General features: G+C 39.9%; 2 protein-coding genes across 2 annotated transcripts; both read left to right on the forward strand.

Annotated features, from left to right (window-relative positions):
- Positions 1–26: 26 nt before the first annotated feature.
- On the forward strand, positions 27–7,568 carry LOC136428107 (lysosomal acid glucosylceramidase-like). Its single transcript, XM_066417399.1, has 11 exons — positions 27–152; positions 1,798–1,995; positions 2,276–2,425; positions 2,597–2,730; positions 3,079–3,251; positions 3,599–3,714; positions 3,909–4,030; positions 4,816–5,037; positions 5,197–5,360; positions 5,588–5,710; positions 6,175–7,568. Exons 1-11 carry the CDS (start codon positions 68–70, stop codon positions 6,278–6,280), a joined length of 1,593 nt encoding a protein of 530 aa, XP_066273496.1. The 5' UTR covers positions 27–67; the 3' UTR covers positions 6,281–7,568.
- A 412-nt stretch (positions 7,569–7,980) lies between these two features.
- Positions 7,981–13,174, forward strand: LOC136428108 (lysosomal acid glucosylceramidase-like). The gene is made up of 11 exons (XM_066417400.1): positions 7,981–8,078; positions 8,975–9,178; positions 9,532–9,684; positions 9,907–10,040; positions 10,227–10,399; positions 10,548–10,663; positions 11,130–11,251; positions 11,441–11,665; positions 11,815–11,978; positions 12,324–12,440; positions 12,947–13,174. The coding sequence occupies exons 1-11, from the start codon at positions 8,003–8,005 to the stop codon at positions 13,044–13,046; spliced, it is 1,584 nt and encodes a 527-aa protein (XP_066273497.1). The 5' UTR covers positions 7,981–8,002; the 3' UTR covers positions 13,047–13,174.
- Positions 13,175–13,811: the final 637 nt, after the last annotated feature.

Below are 13,811 nucleotides of genomic sequence, written 5' to 3' on the forward strand. Positions count from 1 at the left end.
TTCACAAAATATACCCTTCTAGAATTAGATATGCAAAGCCCCATCCTGTGACCTTTCACATCTCAAAATGGCGACACGTGAGGAAAGAATACTGTCAACAAATCTGTTCCTTGTTTATGTGGCTTTTATATCCTCATATTTTGTTCAAAGCGGTAAGATGACTCATTTATCTATTACCGATATTCAGATGCAGATGGTTCATGTTTAGGAATTTCACCGCCTGTTGCCAGGACTCCGCATTTCCTTTTCGAATTTATGAATTTAAACTGAACCCCTGTTTATCTTTCTGCTGTAGTGTTACCCGTTTGCACGCCTTGTGTCAACTACGTACATATATATCATGTAACCAGGGACATTGTATTGTAACCAAGAAGTTTTAAACGCTCCTTGATGTAACGAAAGGATGTGCCCAGCTCCATAATTTGTTCAGGTTGCAAAACAGGAACGGTACAAAAAAGGATTACCAATCAAGTCAAACAATTCATCACCTTAATAAAATAAATAATAATAATCTTTATTGCATGTTCATTCCCCAGGGGGATAAATGCACTGGAGGCCACATGGGGCCATACATGGAGTAGTTGAGACTAGAATAATAAGAATAATGAGAATAACGTTAACATTAATGTCTAATACAATACTAAGCACTATGCTAAATGTCCTACTGTATAACTAGTTTCTAGAGGCTTCTTCTCTCTTTTTAAGACATATGGCGACATAATTACATATTTCTTCTATTACATTAACATCTGTGCATGACATCAAGTATCTAAAAGTATTTTGTTTTGATATTGTCTTACATCTCTTGTCAAGCTGAATTGATTTGAACAATGACTGACGTTCTTTTTCATACAGTACACAGTCTAGTAAGAAATGTATTTCATCTTCAATACGTGAGTTATTACAAAATGTACATAATCTGTCATTTAGAGGGGTACGGCTATGCCTGCCAGATTCTATGTGCAATGGATGATCACTGATACGAAGTTTACACATGGCTCTACGATTTTTGAAATTTGGAATGTTTAGATATGGTTCTTTGTCATACATCTCTTTGAATGTTTTGTATGTCCTTAACTTGTTGCCTTGATTTCCTTCTTGTCCCGTTGCTTTTAATGCTGAATTGAATTTTTGGATAAATATATCTCTCAATCTTTGTCTTAGTTCATGAAGATGGAAGGGTTTGTTAATATAATCGTGTGCAAAAAGGCAGGCATAGCCAGATTCCTCTAAAACTGTCTTCATGTTCCACAACCAACAGGGTATTTTACTACTTACAAGGTCTTTTTGTACAATGTAAGCCTCATACTGAAGACTTTCAATAGGAACATTCCGAACCAATCTATAATAGTAACTATACATCCTACAACATGCTTCAATCCATAAGGGAAAGCGACCAAGTTATGACATGTGGTGATGACATATACAGATATGTCCTGGCAATAATTAACGTCAGATAGAAAGACCTATAACCCCCTTGGATAGATAGGAAGACATGTATCACAAGCATCACATTCTCCATACACATGCTATAGTGACATCTCATTTTATCTCAAATATTTCAGTAGCTAGATTGACAAATACATTTGTATCCTACATAATTTAGATTCTAAATCTAATTGAGAACATTACTTGATAATATTTGTTGAATTTGTAACAAATTTCTCTGGTTTTGTTTCATATGATATATTTAACCTGTGTCTTATGCTTGCAAATATACTTTTGGTCTTGTAATAAGAAACATGCTTCATTGTCAGTTCTAGTCATGATTTCTGTCCCCTTTCCCCTTTCTTTCAGTCCATGGTGCCAATGAATGTGTGCAGAAGCCATTTCCTGGCCAGTCTTTTGTGTGTGTCTGCAATTCCACATACTGTGATGACATTGAACCCAACACCAGGGTAGAACTCCCCAATTTTGCCCTCTACAGATCTACCAAAGCAAAGGACAGGTTCAGTAAGAATATCATGAAATTTACCAAGACAGTGCCTCAAGCAAGTAAGTTGGTAGCTTAGATTCTTCACCTGTAAGAAATAGTTGATTTCTCTCGTCTTTATGCACAATGATGGTTAAGTACAATGATAGTGTTTTGTTGTGAAATATTCTGGTCAGTGAAAAGAATACCAACAACTTGTGGCCACTTCTACTTAACACTGCTGTTATTTTTTGTAGATTTTAGTGTTTGATACATCAAGTTTGAGTGCAATGGATTTAGTCAAATGAACACTTTTAAGCCTTGGTTTAGAAAAATAACCAAATTATCAACAACTGTCCATAGAAAGCGTCTGGGTGGTCAAGAAGAATGTGACATACCAGAAGATAAAGGGATTCGGTGGTGCCTTTACTGATGCTGCTACTATCAACATCATGAGCCTGTCCAAACTCACACAAGACAAGCTTATTGCTGCGTACTTCAGTCCCAAAGAAGGTTAGTATCAAAATATGTAAATTGTTTTGTTGACAAAACTGAGATGATGATACACAAGCCTTAAGTATATTACATACTCTGCAGTGGGACCAAATGTCATTTTGTGTCCAAGATATATGGTGCAACAGTAGATTTCTGAAGCACTTATAAGTCGTGCTGATTTTCCCACAGGAATTGAGTACACCATTGGAAGAGTTCCCATGGCAGGGTGTGACTTCTCCACCAGGGAGTACACCTACGCGGACACACCTCAGGACTTCCAGATGAACAAGTTTGCTCTCACTGAGGAAGACTTGAAGTACAAGGTACAGGCAGAAGCTAATACCAACTGTACATTTTGGTCATTGTTCTCCTGGAACTTCTCCACAAGAAATGTTCAATCAAAATATCCTGTGCATTTAGTCTCATGAAAAAAAAGAACTAGAACAGCATAAAAGAAGATACATGTATATTAGTCAGTTTGAAGGATTCAATATGATATTCAAATTTCTTTTCAAGCTGCTTGAAGCTTCAACCATCTTTCATGTTTAGTTGCAAAGATGTTGTCAGACTCAGTACTGAGAATTGTTGCTGGGAATGAGTATGGTATTTTTGGTAGTAGGTCATTCCCAAGCCAGCCATGGTTTTATTCTATAGCACAGTTTCTTTTTCAGATTCCAGTTATCAAGCGTGCCCTGTCCATGAGTTCCAGGAATGTCTCCTTATTTGGGAGCCCGTGGAGTGCACCTGCTTGGATGAAAACTGACGACAGCCTCACTGGGAAGGGCACCCTGATTGGTCAGGCTGGAGACAAGTACCACAAGGCCTGGGCACTGTACTTTGCAAAGTAGGACTTATTGCTGCAACCTTTCCTAGCAACTCCTCCTATAGCCCTAAAGACAGACAATAATGCAACAGATAGATAGTATCACTGGTACCTGAAATGCCAACATTATTACTGTCATTTAACTAGGGCCCTTACTAGGCTTAAAGCTTATGGATCAGTTAGTGTAATGATTTCAACTGCAAATGTTGAAAGTTGCCGATGATAGATGTATAGGATTTTTACTTATCCAACATGAAATAAAAACACTGAAATGTCAGCCTTTTTTCTCTGTACAGTTCATTCAAGTTTCATTCACAAGAACTTCCCTTTCTAAGCTTATACAAACTGCTGAATCCCTGTCATTCCAGATTTCTGGAGGAATACAAGAAGCAGGGTTTAGAGTTCTGGGGCCTGACAGCTCAGAATGAACCAGCAGATGGAATGATCTCAAAGTTTTCCTTCAACTGTATGGGCTGGACTGCAGGTATTACAGGAACATGGACTGTAGATATTAGATTTACATGTACTTATTTTGTGTAAGATGTTAGTATGTTGCCTTGAATTTGTTTTGTACAGTTTGTATTCCATAGAGTGGTTTGTGCCGATTTGGTAGATTGATTTAAAAGTGAAGATTAATGATGTCAGTAAGAGTAAGACAGAACATGGTGTCATTCCCAGAAAGCCAGCGTGACTGGATAGCAGCAGACCTGGGGCCCACGCTAGAGGAGAGAGGTCATGGGGATGTCAGCCTCATGATGCTGGATGATAACAGGATCTGGCTTCCAGCCTGGGCTGACACTGTAAGCAGACTAGATTACAGCTACATGTACATGTACTTATGTACATTCTGTTGTAAAATCATCATTAGAACTATTGATTTTGAGGTCAGGGCTCGAAATTCATCTTTGGGAATAGGTGCACTGGTGCACCCAACTAAAAAAATTGGGTGCACAGAAAGAATTTTGGGTGCACCACATAAAATAAAGTTGAATGTTCTTCAGAACATAATTACAAAGTTTAACGCTGCTGCCTCTCTTAAGAACTTCAATCTGTAATTCTATAGCTAACTTTAGAATTTCAAACAAATAATACATTAAATGAAGTACAGCAGAAAGTTATCATGCTGTTTTTTATACTTACATTTCAAGAATATTCTGTATACTAGTGTACAATAGTACCTTAACCCTATAGGCTACAAAAATATATAGGTGCACCAGTGCACCCACAGTCAAAAATTAGGTGCACAGCTCCAATTTTGGGTGCACTGGGTGCACATGCACCCACTATTTCGAGCCCTGGAGGTATACATTGTCAAGTATTTGTATCATGATAAGCCCTCAATTCATACAAATGTTAGGTAAAGTTGCATAATAGTATGCCAGATGAGGCACACATACTATCCAATTTGCCCTGACAATTCAAAAGTTAATGTCTTAAGATGGTGTTTTTGCTTTTCTTGCAAGGAATAATAACTATTTAAATCTGTAACAAGCTTGATTGCTGGTTATTTCAAGAGCATTTAAAACTTTTCCAATAACATATCATGAGTTAAAGCGATCTGTCTTCATTAAATGAATTTCTTTAGGTATTGCAGAATGCCACTGCTGCCAAGTATGTGAAGGGTGTGGGAGTTCACTGGTACCTGAACTCCCTTGTCCCAACGCTGACCCTCAGTGCTACCCACGAGCGTCACCCCGACTACTTCATCCTGGCTACAGAGGCCTGTAGTGGGTCCTTCCCCTGGGACAAACATGTCGTCCTGGGGAGTTGGAACAGGGGAGAGGACTACACACATAACATCATTCAGGTAAGGGTTAGTGTTACACACAGTATAGGAAACGTTTTTTTCTTCTTTTTTGCCAGAGATCCTTGCTTTTGACAGCTGAAAGATTCTATGAAACTGACTGACAGGGTTTTTTGCTCTTTCCAGTTTTTACATGTCTAATCTTGTTTTTTGTCCAAACAGAATCTGAAGAACTGGGTTGTTGGCTGGGTGGACTGGAATTTGGCCCTAAATGGCACCGGTGGGCCAAACTGGGCCAACAACTTTGTGGATGCTCCAATCATTGTAGACTCGAGCAAAGATGAATTCTACAAGCAGCCCATGTACTATCACCTAGGGCACTTCAGGTAGGCTTTGTAAAAACAATGTAGTAATGGAATATTTTTGATAATCCTTTGTTTTACATTATAGTGTGCAACCATTGCATAAGGATTTAAGAAAAGCATGTGGCTATATGCAGCTATGAAGTCCTAGTGGTACTGAAGTTTTCTTTCTTACAAGGATTGCACAAATAAACACGACCAAGATTCAATTGCAGTGTGGACATAAGTACAACTGATTCTGTACCCTGCAGCAAATTCATCCCAGAGGGCTCCCTCAGAATTGAAGCCAAACCAGAGTCATCCAGTCCTGGGAACCTGGATGTTGTTGCATTCCTGACACCGGAAAAAAGTGTTGTGGCTGTCATATTCAACAGGTTAGTTCAAACAATCAATTCTGTCATTGTACATTTTCTTAGCTTAAGAAACATACTGGACAGTGGCTTTGAAGTGGTTTTCAACTGGAAAACTTTGTTTTGTGCAGTATAGCTTGATTTTGATATCGTTTACTTTTATATGATCTTTTCTAACATGTTACAGCACCATACCACATCAGAAATTCCACTTCATTTAAGTATTACTATTAGGTTTGAAACTTGCTGTTTTCTGTCTGGAACATATTACCCAGGGCTAACAGATCAACTGTAAGAAATGCACAAGATGTACAACAAGGTAAAATAGCTGCTGGACATATTATCATGTCCTCTCAGAATCGCCCTGGATATTCTTAACAGTGAACATGTACCAACAAATGCTATCACCCAAATCTATTTTGCAGAGAGAAAACTAATCATTGTAAAGTTGTATTTTCCTCATCAGTTGTTCATCTTTTTATGAACAGGTCTGACCAAGACATCAATGTCTCCCTTCATGACCCAGACGTCGGCTATATGAATCTGACTTCACCCAGTCATTCCATCATGACTGCTGTCTGGTGGCCTACGTAATGCTACATGAACTTGGGATTGTGCTTTCAGTTGTGCCAAAAGTGTGCATCATATACCCAGAGATGAGCTATTGTGTGGTTTCTTATCATTTATGAAGATGTGTAATTACATGTATTTCATTAAAGTTGTCCATTAATCATTATGGAGTTTAATGAATCAGCGCAATGAGTCAAGGGGTGAGGAGTAATCACCTTGCAAGTGAGAGGGCCGGGGGTCGATCCCCAGCCAAAACATTATTTTTTTAACATCTGTTATGTTTTATTCTAGTTAGTTACTCTTGCTCAGGAATGTAAACAAGTCCATTTTACAGGATCATCCTTAGGGTTAGGGTTGATGGGATCAGGAAGTTTTATTCACAATATGATCAAAGTAAGATCCTATCAATAGTGCCCCAAAAAATGTATTGGCAAGAACATCCTGTCAATTGTGACAGAAAAATTCTTCATTTAGCGGTAGGCATGTAGGTAACCAAGACATTCTAGAGGTTGCTATTAACCAGGGACAATGCCGAAGAAATGCTCCTATAAGACGATTTTACAATGAATGTGCTACTGTTCGTATTTTTGGAAGATTTCCTACAGTGTAGGAATATTTAATTAAATATTATGAATTCCTACGAGTTATGTAATGTATTGAGAAGTATGTTTAACATTATATATTTCACATGGCATTCTTTTTACACAAAGAAATTTAATTCAGATTTCAGAATGGAGAAGAGTTTAGGCATGTGTTTTCACTTCAGTGATTCTACTTTGACTGTTATATGAATATGAGATTGATAGTTGAACATGATTTTCACAGCCCAAATTCTTTATTTAGAAGTTCTGAATTGAATTTTGATTTTGACTTGCAGTTTGAGAATTTTCAAATGTTGTTTGTATGTAACCCAACATACATTGAACTGATACTGTGTAAAGGACAGTCAAATGGGTTCATCAATACTACAAGAGTATATCCTTTAAAAATGAGCATTACTAAGAATCAGAATATATTTATATAAAATGCACTTGTGCATGTTAATCTATGCAAGAAACGATACATGATGTCTATATTTTTGTCATGGTGCCATTTGTGGAAATCCGTAGGATAAATGCAAAGTTTTGACAACTTTTGTTTGATAAAATGACCTCCACTGAGTGAAGAAGGGTGTTTTATGTCAAATTGATAACATTCCAGGCCTGTAAATTGTACCGTGCCGCATTGTGATGTTTGAACAATGTTAAAGGCTTCCATGCTGTGAATAAATTTTGATCAGATGATCAGTGTATTAAATTTTCTGCCAACATTACCATTTGAAAGTATTCTGGTCTCATTTTACCTTGTCTTCCAACACTTTAACAACATGGCTTGACCTACAGCAGGAAACACCAAAATGCAATACAATGTGAAACATTACTTTTCACTACCCTGCTAGTAACATGTTGCCCTTTGCCTCGATGTTTACTACAAGACAGGTGAGTCTTATGACCACCTTTACCCCATGACCTGAGGTAACCTTAATTGTTAACCAAGATCATACCAAATTCTACTTTTCTACATTGAACATTTCGCCATCTTTTTGGTCATCAAAATTCTGTAATGAATTAATGACTATCTAGTCATTAACAAAATGTTGAAATGCTTGTCTGTGAGTGCAATAACTGAATAAAGTAAAAAAAAAATGTATGACCTGTATCACCTACTCCCATAGTGTACTTGTTCCAAGGTACACATGTAAGCAGCATGATGGTGGAGAGTGGGCGTGTTCTTGTACTGTGCGCTGTTGTGGCTGTATGCCTTATTCAGCACGCACAGCCAGGTGAGAATTATCTTATGTAACGTTACATATGATTGTTGACGTTAAAGGCTCTTGCCATTACATTTTCGTAAATGGGCAATTCGCAGGTTAACTATATTGTATCCATGAAAGCCTCCGTTGGGTGAAAGTATAAGGTACTTGGGATCGAAGTCTTGTTTACATGACCAAACATGTGAACCATTTCACAGGACAGGGTCGGTGTCAGTAAACCTGTGTTAGATAGTGATCAGGCACCAAGGCTCCCTGCAGTATGGCAATGTGCTAGGGCAAAGGGCTCTCAATGTAGAAGACCCTCATCATGTTTTCAAAGGCAAACGTTTGTGAGTGTAAGATTTGTGGTATAAAAGACTTACTAATACAGTTACTAGAATATTCTTCAAACAGTGACTTGATAAAACGTAGCGAAATACTAACCTCCAAATTTTCGACGTCTAGTCTGTACGTCTTGATCACGGAGTGACCTAGTCTTATGACCACTCACTAATACAATAATGATTCATATTATTCTTAAAAGGCAAAATACTGAGACGTTCTTTGAATGAAATGTAGATTATAGTGCTGACAGGAAAATTTCACTGTAGTAGGCCTAGGTCCGACATTATTCCCGATCACAATGAACTTCCTGGCTAAGACCAATGAAGACACTGTGTTTCCGATCGCGAGAACGTATCAGATCCTGGTCAGACTGATCGCTTCAAACTTGCATTTTATTACCTTTGCCAAGAAGGTTATGTTTTCGGTAGGGCCCTTTGTGTGTATGAGTGCGGATAAGCAGCATTACTCCAGAAGGCCTGGATGAATTGTATTGATTTTCGGTATTTGGGTATGTCTTCATGAGACTTCCAAATGATTAGATTTTGTTAATATACACTGGAGTTGAAATGTGCACTTTTCAGCTACTGCGGACCGAAAGCCTTGCGTGGCCAAAGATTTCCAACATGGGGGCTTCGTGTGCGTCTGTAACGCCACCTACTGCGACACCATGGAGCCCAACACCAAACTACCCAAAGGCCAGGCTGCCATGTACGTGAGCACCCCAAGTGGGAAGAGGTTCGAGAAAATTGTCCTCAACTTCACTGCCAAGTCCAACGATTCTGGCGGTAAGCCTTCGTGTTCTTTACCATCGGAGCACTAAGTCATGATCAGAGAGTTTTGAGGCTCAGTAGAATGGCTTTAACAAGGAATTTGATTAACAGATGACAAGTTAACTGAAGGCAGGTCGAAATAGCCTGGGTACCATCCTACATAGTACTGGTAATTGCTAGTAGCAAGCGAAACAATCAAGCCAGCGGTTACTACGGAGGATGGTTCCCAGGGAAAGTCAAAAACTAAAGGGGGAATATTCTGATGGAAAGGTCTCATATTCATTCCCAGTCTGAAGTGGTTTTTTTTGTGTGTTTTTTTGCAATCTGCCCTTTATCATGGCAACCATGTTAATGTTACGTCTGCACAGACTACGACGTTTGGACCGTGATGAAGAACGTGACGTACCAGAAGATCAAGGGATTCGGCGGTGCCTTCACCGATGCCGCGACGATAAACATCATGAGTCTGTCTGAGGGTGCGCGGAACAACCTCATCTCAGCTTACTTCAGCCCAACCGAAGGTGTGTAAGCATCATTACCTGTCAGGTGACAGGCACGACGTATTGGCCGGATAACGGATGCATGGGCTCTGCCTCTGTGTCTTACAAAGATGCGCAAACCATTAAAATTTAAAGATTATTGCAAAGTATTTCTAACGCGTACGTAATGCTAGATTGTCAATGTAATAGCCTGATGAACATTTCATATTAAAGACCTACATTAGATCGTTGATCACTATTCAGGTATTGAGTACACGCTGGGCAGGGTGCCAATGGGAGGCTGCGATTTCTCCACCAGGGAGTACACGTATGACGATACACCAGGAGATTTGGAACTCACCAAGTTTGCTCTGGCTGAAGAGGATATGAAGTACAAGGTGCGCAAAATCACTGTACATTGACTCAGAAGATTATTAACATTTACATGTTCTCTGATTTAATGCTTGTTGATATCACATATTTGAATTTCTCTTACGATCTAACGGGCTATCTGAGAACAATAGCATGGTTTAGTCAATTGCAGCTGTAGCCTTCCAATGATATAAAGGTCTTCTGTTGTTCAGATTCCCGTCATCAAAAGCGCCATGCAGATGAGTCAGCGGAAGATCAACCTCTTTGGAAGCCCGTGGACAGCTCCTGCCTGGATGAAAACCAACAACAACGACACAGGAAAAGGGACTCTGAAGGGGAAGGCTGGGGACCAGTACCACAAGGCCTGGGCTAACTACTTTGTCAAGTGAGCATTTGTTGTGCATGTTGTTGTCGTTTTAATGGTAAAGTTAAACGTAAATCTACTCAGTTGATTCCATGTAACCCACATGGTATAATCGTACTTTGTCATACTTCATTGATATAAAACAAGAGCAATTTCAATGCCACAATAGGTTTCTTGACGAGTACAAGAAACAGGGTGTGGACTTCTGGGGTCTGACGGCACAGAACGAACCGACAGACGGAGAAATCTCCCACTTTCCATTCCAGTCCATGGGGTGGACAGCAGGTAACGCATCGCAAACGCTCCTGTGACTAACACAAAACATTTGCCTACGGCTGCAGACTATGACTCGTTGCTTTAGCCAACATATATACTTCCCACAAAGTCTGTACATATGTATGGAGATGTTTCGCTTTGATGACCTTGAGCAACTCATGATTACACCCGAAAAGAAAGTAGTAGAAAGTTTCTTTGACAGAAAGTCACACTTTTGTTTGGTAAGACAAGACGAAGAACACTGCGTTCTGATTGGTATCAGTAACACTGAACTTCCAAAACGGTGAACAGTTCTGAATCACTTGCAATACGAGTCATTCACATTCCTGACAACATTTTTCTTTGAACAAACCTACCAAAGTGGGTAACTTCAATTCAAATCCACAAGGAAAATCACAGGCGACACGTACACTGGAATGCCAACTACACTTTTTGATATTTTCAATTCATCTTTTTTTCGTCCCCATTCCCTCAGAGTCCCAGCGAGACTGGATCTCCAGTGACCTTGGTCCTGCCCTGGACAAGGCCGGCTTCAGTAATATCAGCCTCATGATCCTGGATGACAGTCGACTCTGGCTACCGGGCTGGGCTACTTCGGTAGGTTCTACCATATGCTTTAGTTGCAGTTAATATAATTGTAATATGTCAGACATCATGGTAAACATGGTCACAGAAAATGACAATTTATCAATAGATATGTGTACACCATACAGCAAGAGTCAAGACACGTCAGATTTGAAGTGATTTTTTCTGACCGGGAAATACAAAAATTCTCAATGATTACAGGTCCTGAACAATGGCACAATGGCTGCAAAGTACGTGGACGGTATAGCTGTCCACTGGTATGCAGACCAGTTGGTTCCCGCTAATGTGCTGTCCTTCACTCATGACGACCTGCCGGACTACTTCGTGCTGGCCACCGAGGCCTGCCAAGGGTTCTGGCCGTGGGACGACAAGGTTCTGCTGGGCAACTGGAACCGGGCGGTTGAGTACGGCACAGACATCCACCAGGTAAGACTATCGCATCCCCCAAGGTTCAAGTAGCCACATGTGAGCTCTAGGATCTTTGTCAAACTAACAATAATTTTCAATAACTTGATTACATGTTGACCAATAAAGAATCCAACTATTCGGTTCTGTTTCCACAATTTGTTTCGAAGAACTTGAAACACTGGGTGGTGGGCTGGACAGACTGGAACCTGGCCTTGAACATGACGGGGGGACCCAACTGGGCTCACAATGAAGTGGATGCCGCCATCATTGTAGACAGCAAGAAGGACGAGTTCTACAAACAGCCGATGTACTACGCCATGGGGCACTTCAGGTTCGTACAGGCTACACTCCTGTGGTATATTGATATCTGCACCAGGACATTGGGTACGAAGCAGTCCCTACTCCCTAAAATGATGGCAAAGAATTTAAGTTGTTCGGCCTTTGAAGCTCAAACTTACCTTCTTCATGTGATTATAGGCAAGCTTTGGAACCTTCTTCATGTGATTAGAGGCAAGGGTTGTATTGCAAAGTCTCTCGCCGCCAGGAGCTAAATGGCTCCCTGCTCTCAGCCAGTCGATCAGTCGCAAGGAGCGCGATCTACCCAGGATAAGAGTCGGAACATTATGCCACAACTAACGTGCATGATAATGCTTTTTCTTGTATTTGTCCTTGTCAGCAAGTTCATTCCAGAAGGCTCTGTTCGTGTGGAAGTACACAGCCCATATGGAGAGGACGAGGACAGATGGATGATGGCTTTCAGCTTACCAGATGGGTCAATGGTTGTCATTATGTAGTGAGTATCGCTACCTTACATTCGTCATCTAACAAGTGAACAAAGGTCAGATGACATTCGAATCAGAAAGCTTCAATCAACCACGAGTAGTTACGATGACTACTCACTACAGTATAGTGAAGTTGTCGTGATATCCATGTGTTATAGTAGACTTATCAAAAGAACCGTTGCCTAGTTCAGGTCTCAAGACATTCGACATTCACTGTCAACTCCATCATGCTTTCAACGCAGTATGTAGGACAATTTATATAGACTCCCTGCAAAAGCCGATGTTATACATACTGTAATCAACATAATATCTACGGGCTAGCCGGAGTATTAGCGTGGATAGAGTGTCATCTCCGTTATTCATAAATTTAACTACGGTAGGTTAGTTCCTTAGAATTGGTAGATACAAATTGACATACATTGTACCTATTGCAATTGCAATTGTCCGGCATTAACGTTCTTCTTCTGTCATGGTTACCTTTAATTTGAGCAGGAATTTATTTCTGTTTTATTTACAGTGGTCAGTTTTATAATGTTCACCTCCACGACCCTGATGTTGGGTTCCTCAACTTTCGACAGTTCGAGGAAGGCTTCACCACCATACAATGGTGGCCGTGAGGAAATTCCAACAAGGTGGCCAAGAGAATGATACAATGATAACCACAGGTTGACAGGGAAGTGCTCTCCCTAGCTACATTGTGCCAGAGCAGAGCAGCATGGCCTATAATTGTTTTGGTAATTTAAAGGAAATATAGGTACAAAGGAAACAAACTCCTCCTTGGACCAAGTTGTAGCCAATCTGTTTTAAGCAATTAAAAGAATTGTAATGATCTGGAAGAAGAATTCAAGTTCAATAAACTTATTGCAAAAGAACTGTGTGGTGAGGTGCATGCTTCCATGGGTGGTTTTGCAAATTTGTCGTACTTGCGGGTAAAGTAATGCCAATGCCACGTTTTTAATCATGGAAATGAAATGTATACATTTCTTTACATAAAAGTTTTAGTAGTAAGAGCACACAGTCATAAAGACAGCGTCGTGTCAGCGAGGTACTTACAGTTGATTACATGGCGTCTTATCACTACATGTCACTGGAGAAAAATGGCCGAGGAACACGAAAATAGCAGGAATGGATATTTGTTCTGAAGATGCTATAATATAAAACTGGAGACAAAGCTAAACAACAAAGTTCTCAAGTCTTTAAAAACTTTTATCGCGGGATATCTTACATATAAAACGTGAATCGAACCCAAATTTCCAAATTTCATTCCTGTGCCGACCAGACATCTATTAGCTAACATTTAAGACACAATGCCTTTCCGCTGTATCTAGGATCCCGAACAATCAAATTTTGACTGTACTTTGACCAAAGGACATGTGGACAAG

This window comes from Branchiostoma lanceolatum, chromosome 2 (genome assembly GCF_035083965.1).
Source record: "Branchiostoma lanceolatum isolate klBraLanc5 chromosome 2, klBraLanc5.hap2, whole genome shotgun sequence".
Taxonomy (NCBI): domain Eukaryota; kingdom Metazoa; phylum Chordata; class Leptocardii; order Amphioxiformes; family Branchiostomatidae; genus Branchiostoma; species Branchiostoma lanceolatum.

Coding starts and splice junctions, on each gene's coding strand:
- LOC136428107 (XM_066417399.1), top strand. CDS start 68: ATGGCGACACGTGAGGAAAGAATACTGTCAACAAATCTGTTCCTTGTT. Junction 1,996..2,275: donor CAAGACAGTGCCTCAAGCAA/GTAAGTTGGTAG, acceptor AACTGTCCATAG/AAAGCGTCTGGGTGGTCAAG. Junction 5,711..6,174: donor GTGGCTGTCATATTCAACAG/GTTAGTTCAAAC, acceptor TTTTATGAACAG/GTCTGACCAAGACATCAATG.
- LOC136428108 (XM_066417400.1), top strand. CDS start 8,003: ATGATGGTGGAGAGTGGGCGTGTTCTTGTACTGTGCGCTGTTGTGGCT. Junction 9,179..9,531: donor CAAGTCCAACGATTCTGGCG/GTAAGCCTTCGT, acceptor ACGTCTGCACAG/ACTACGACGTTTGGACCGTG. Junction 11,252..11,440: donor TACCGGGCTGGGCTACTTCG/GTAGGTTCTACC, acceptor CAATGATTACAG/GTCCTGAACAATGGCACAAT.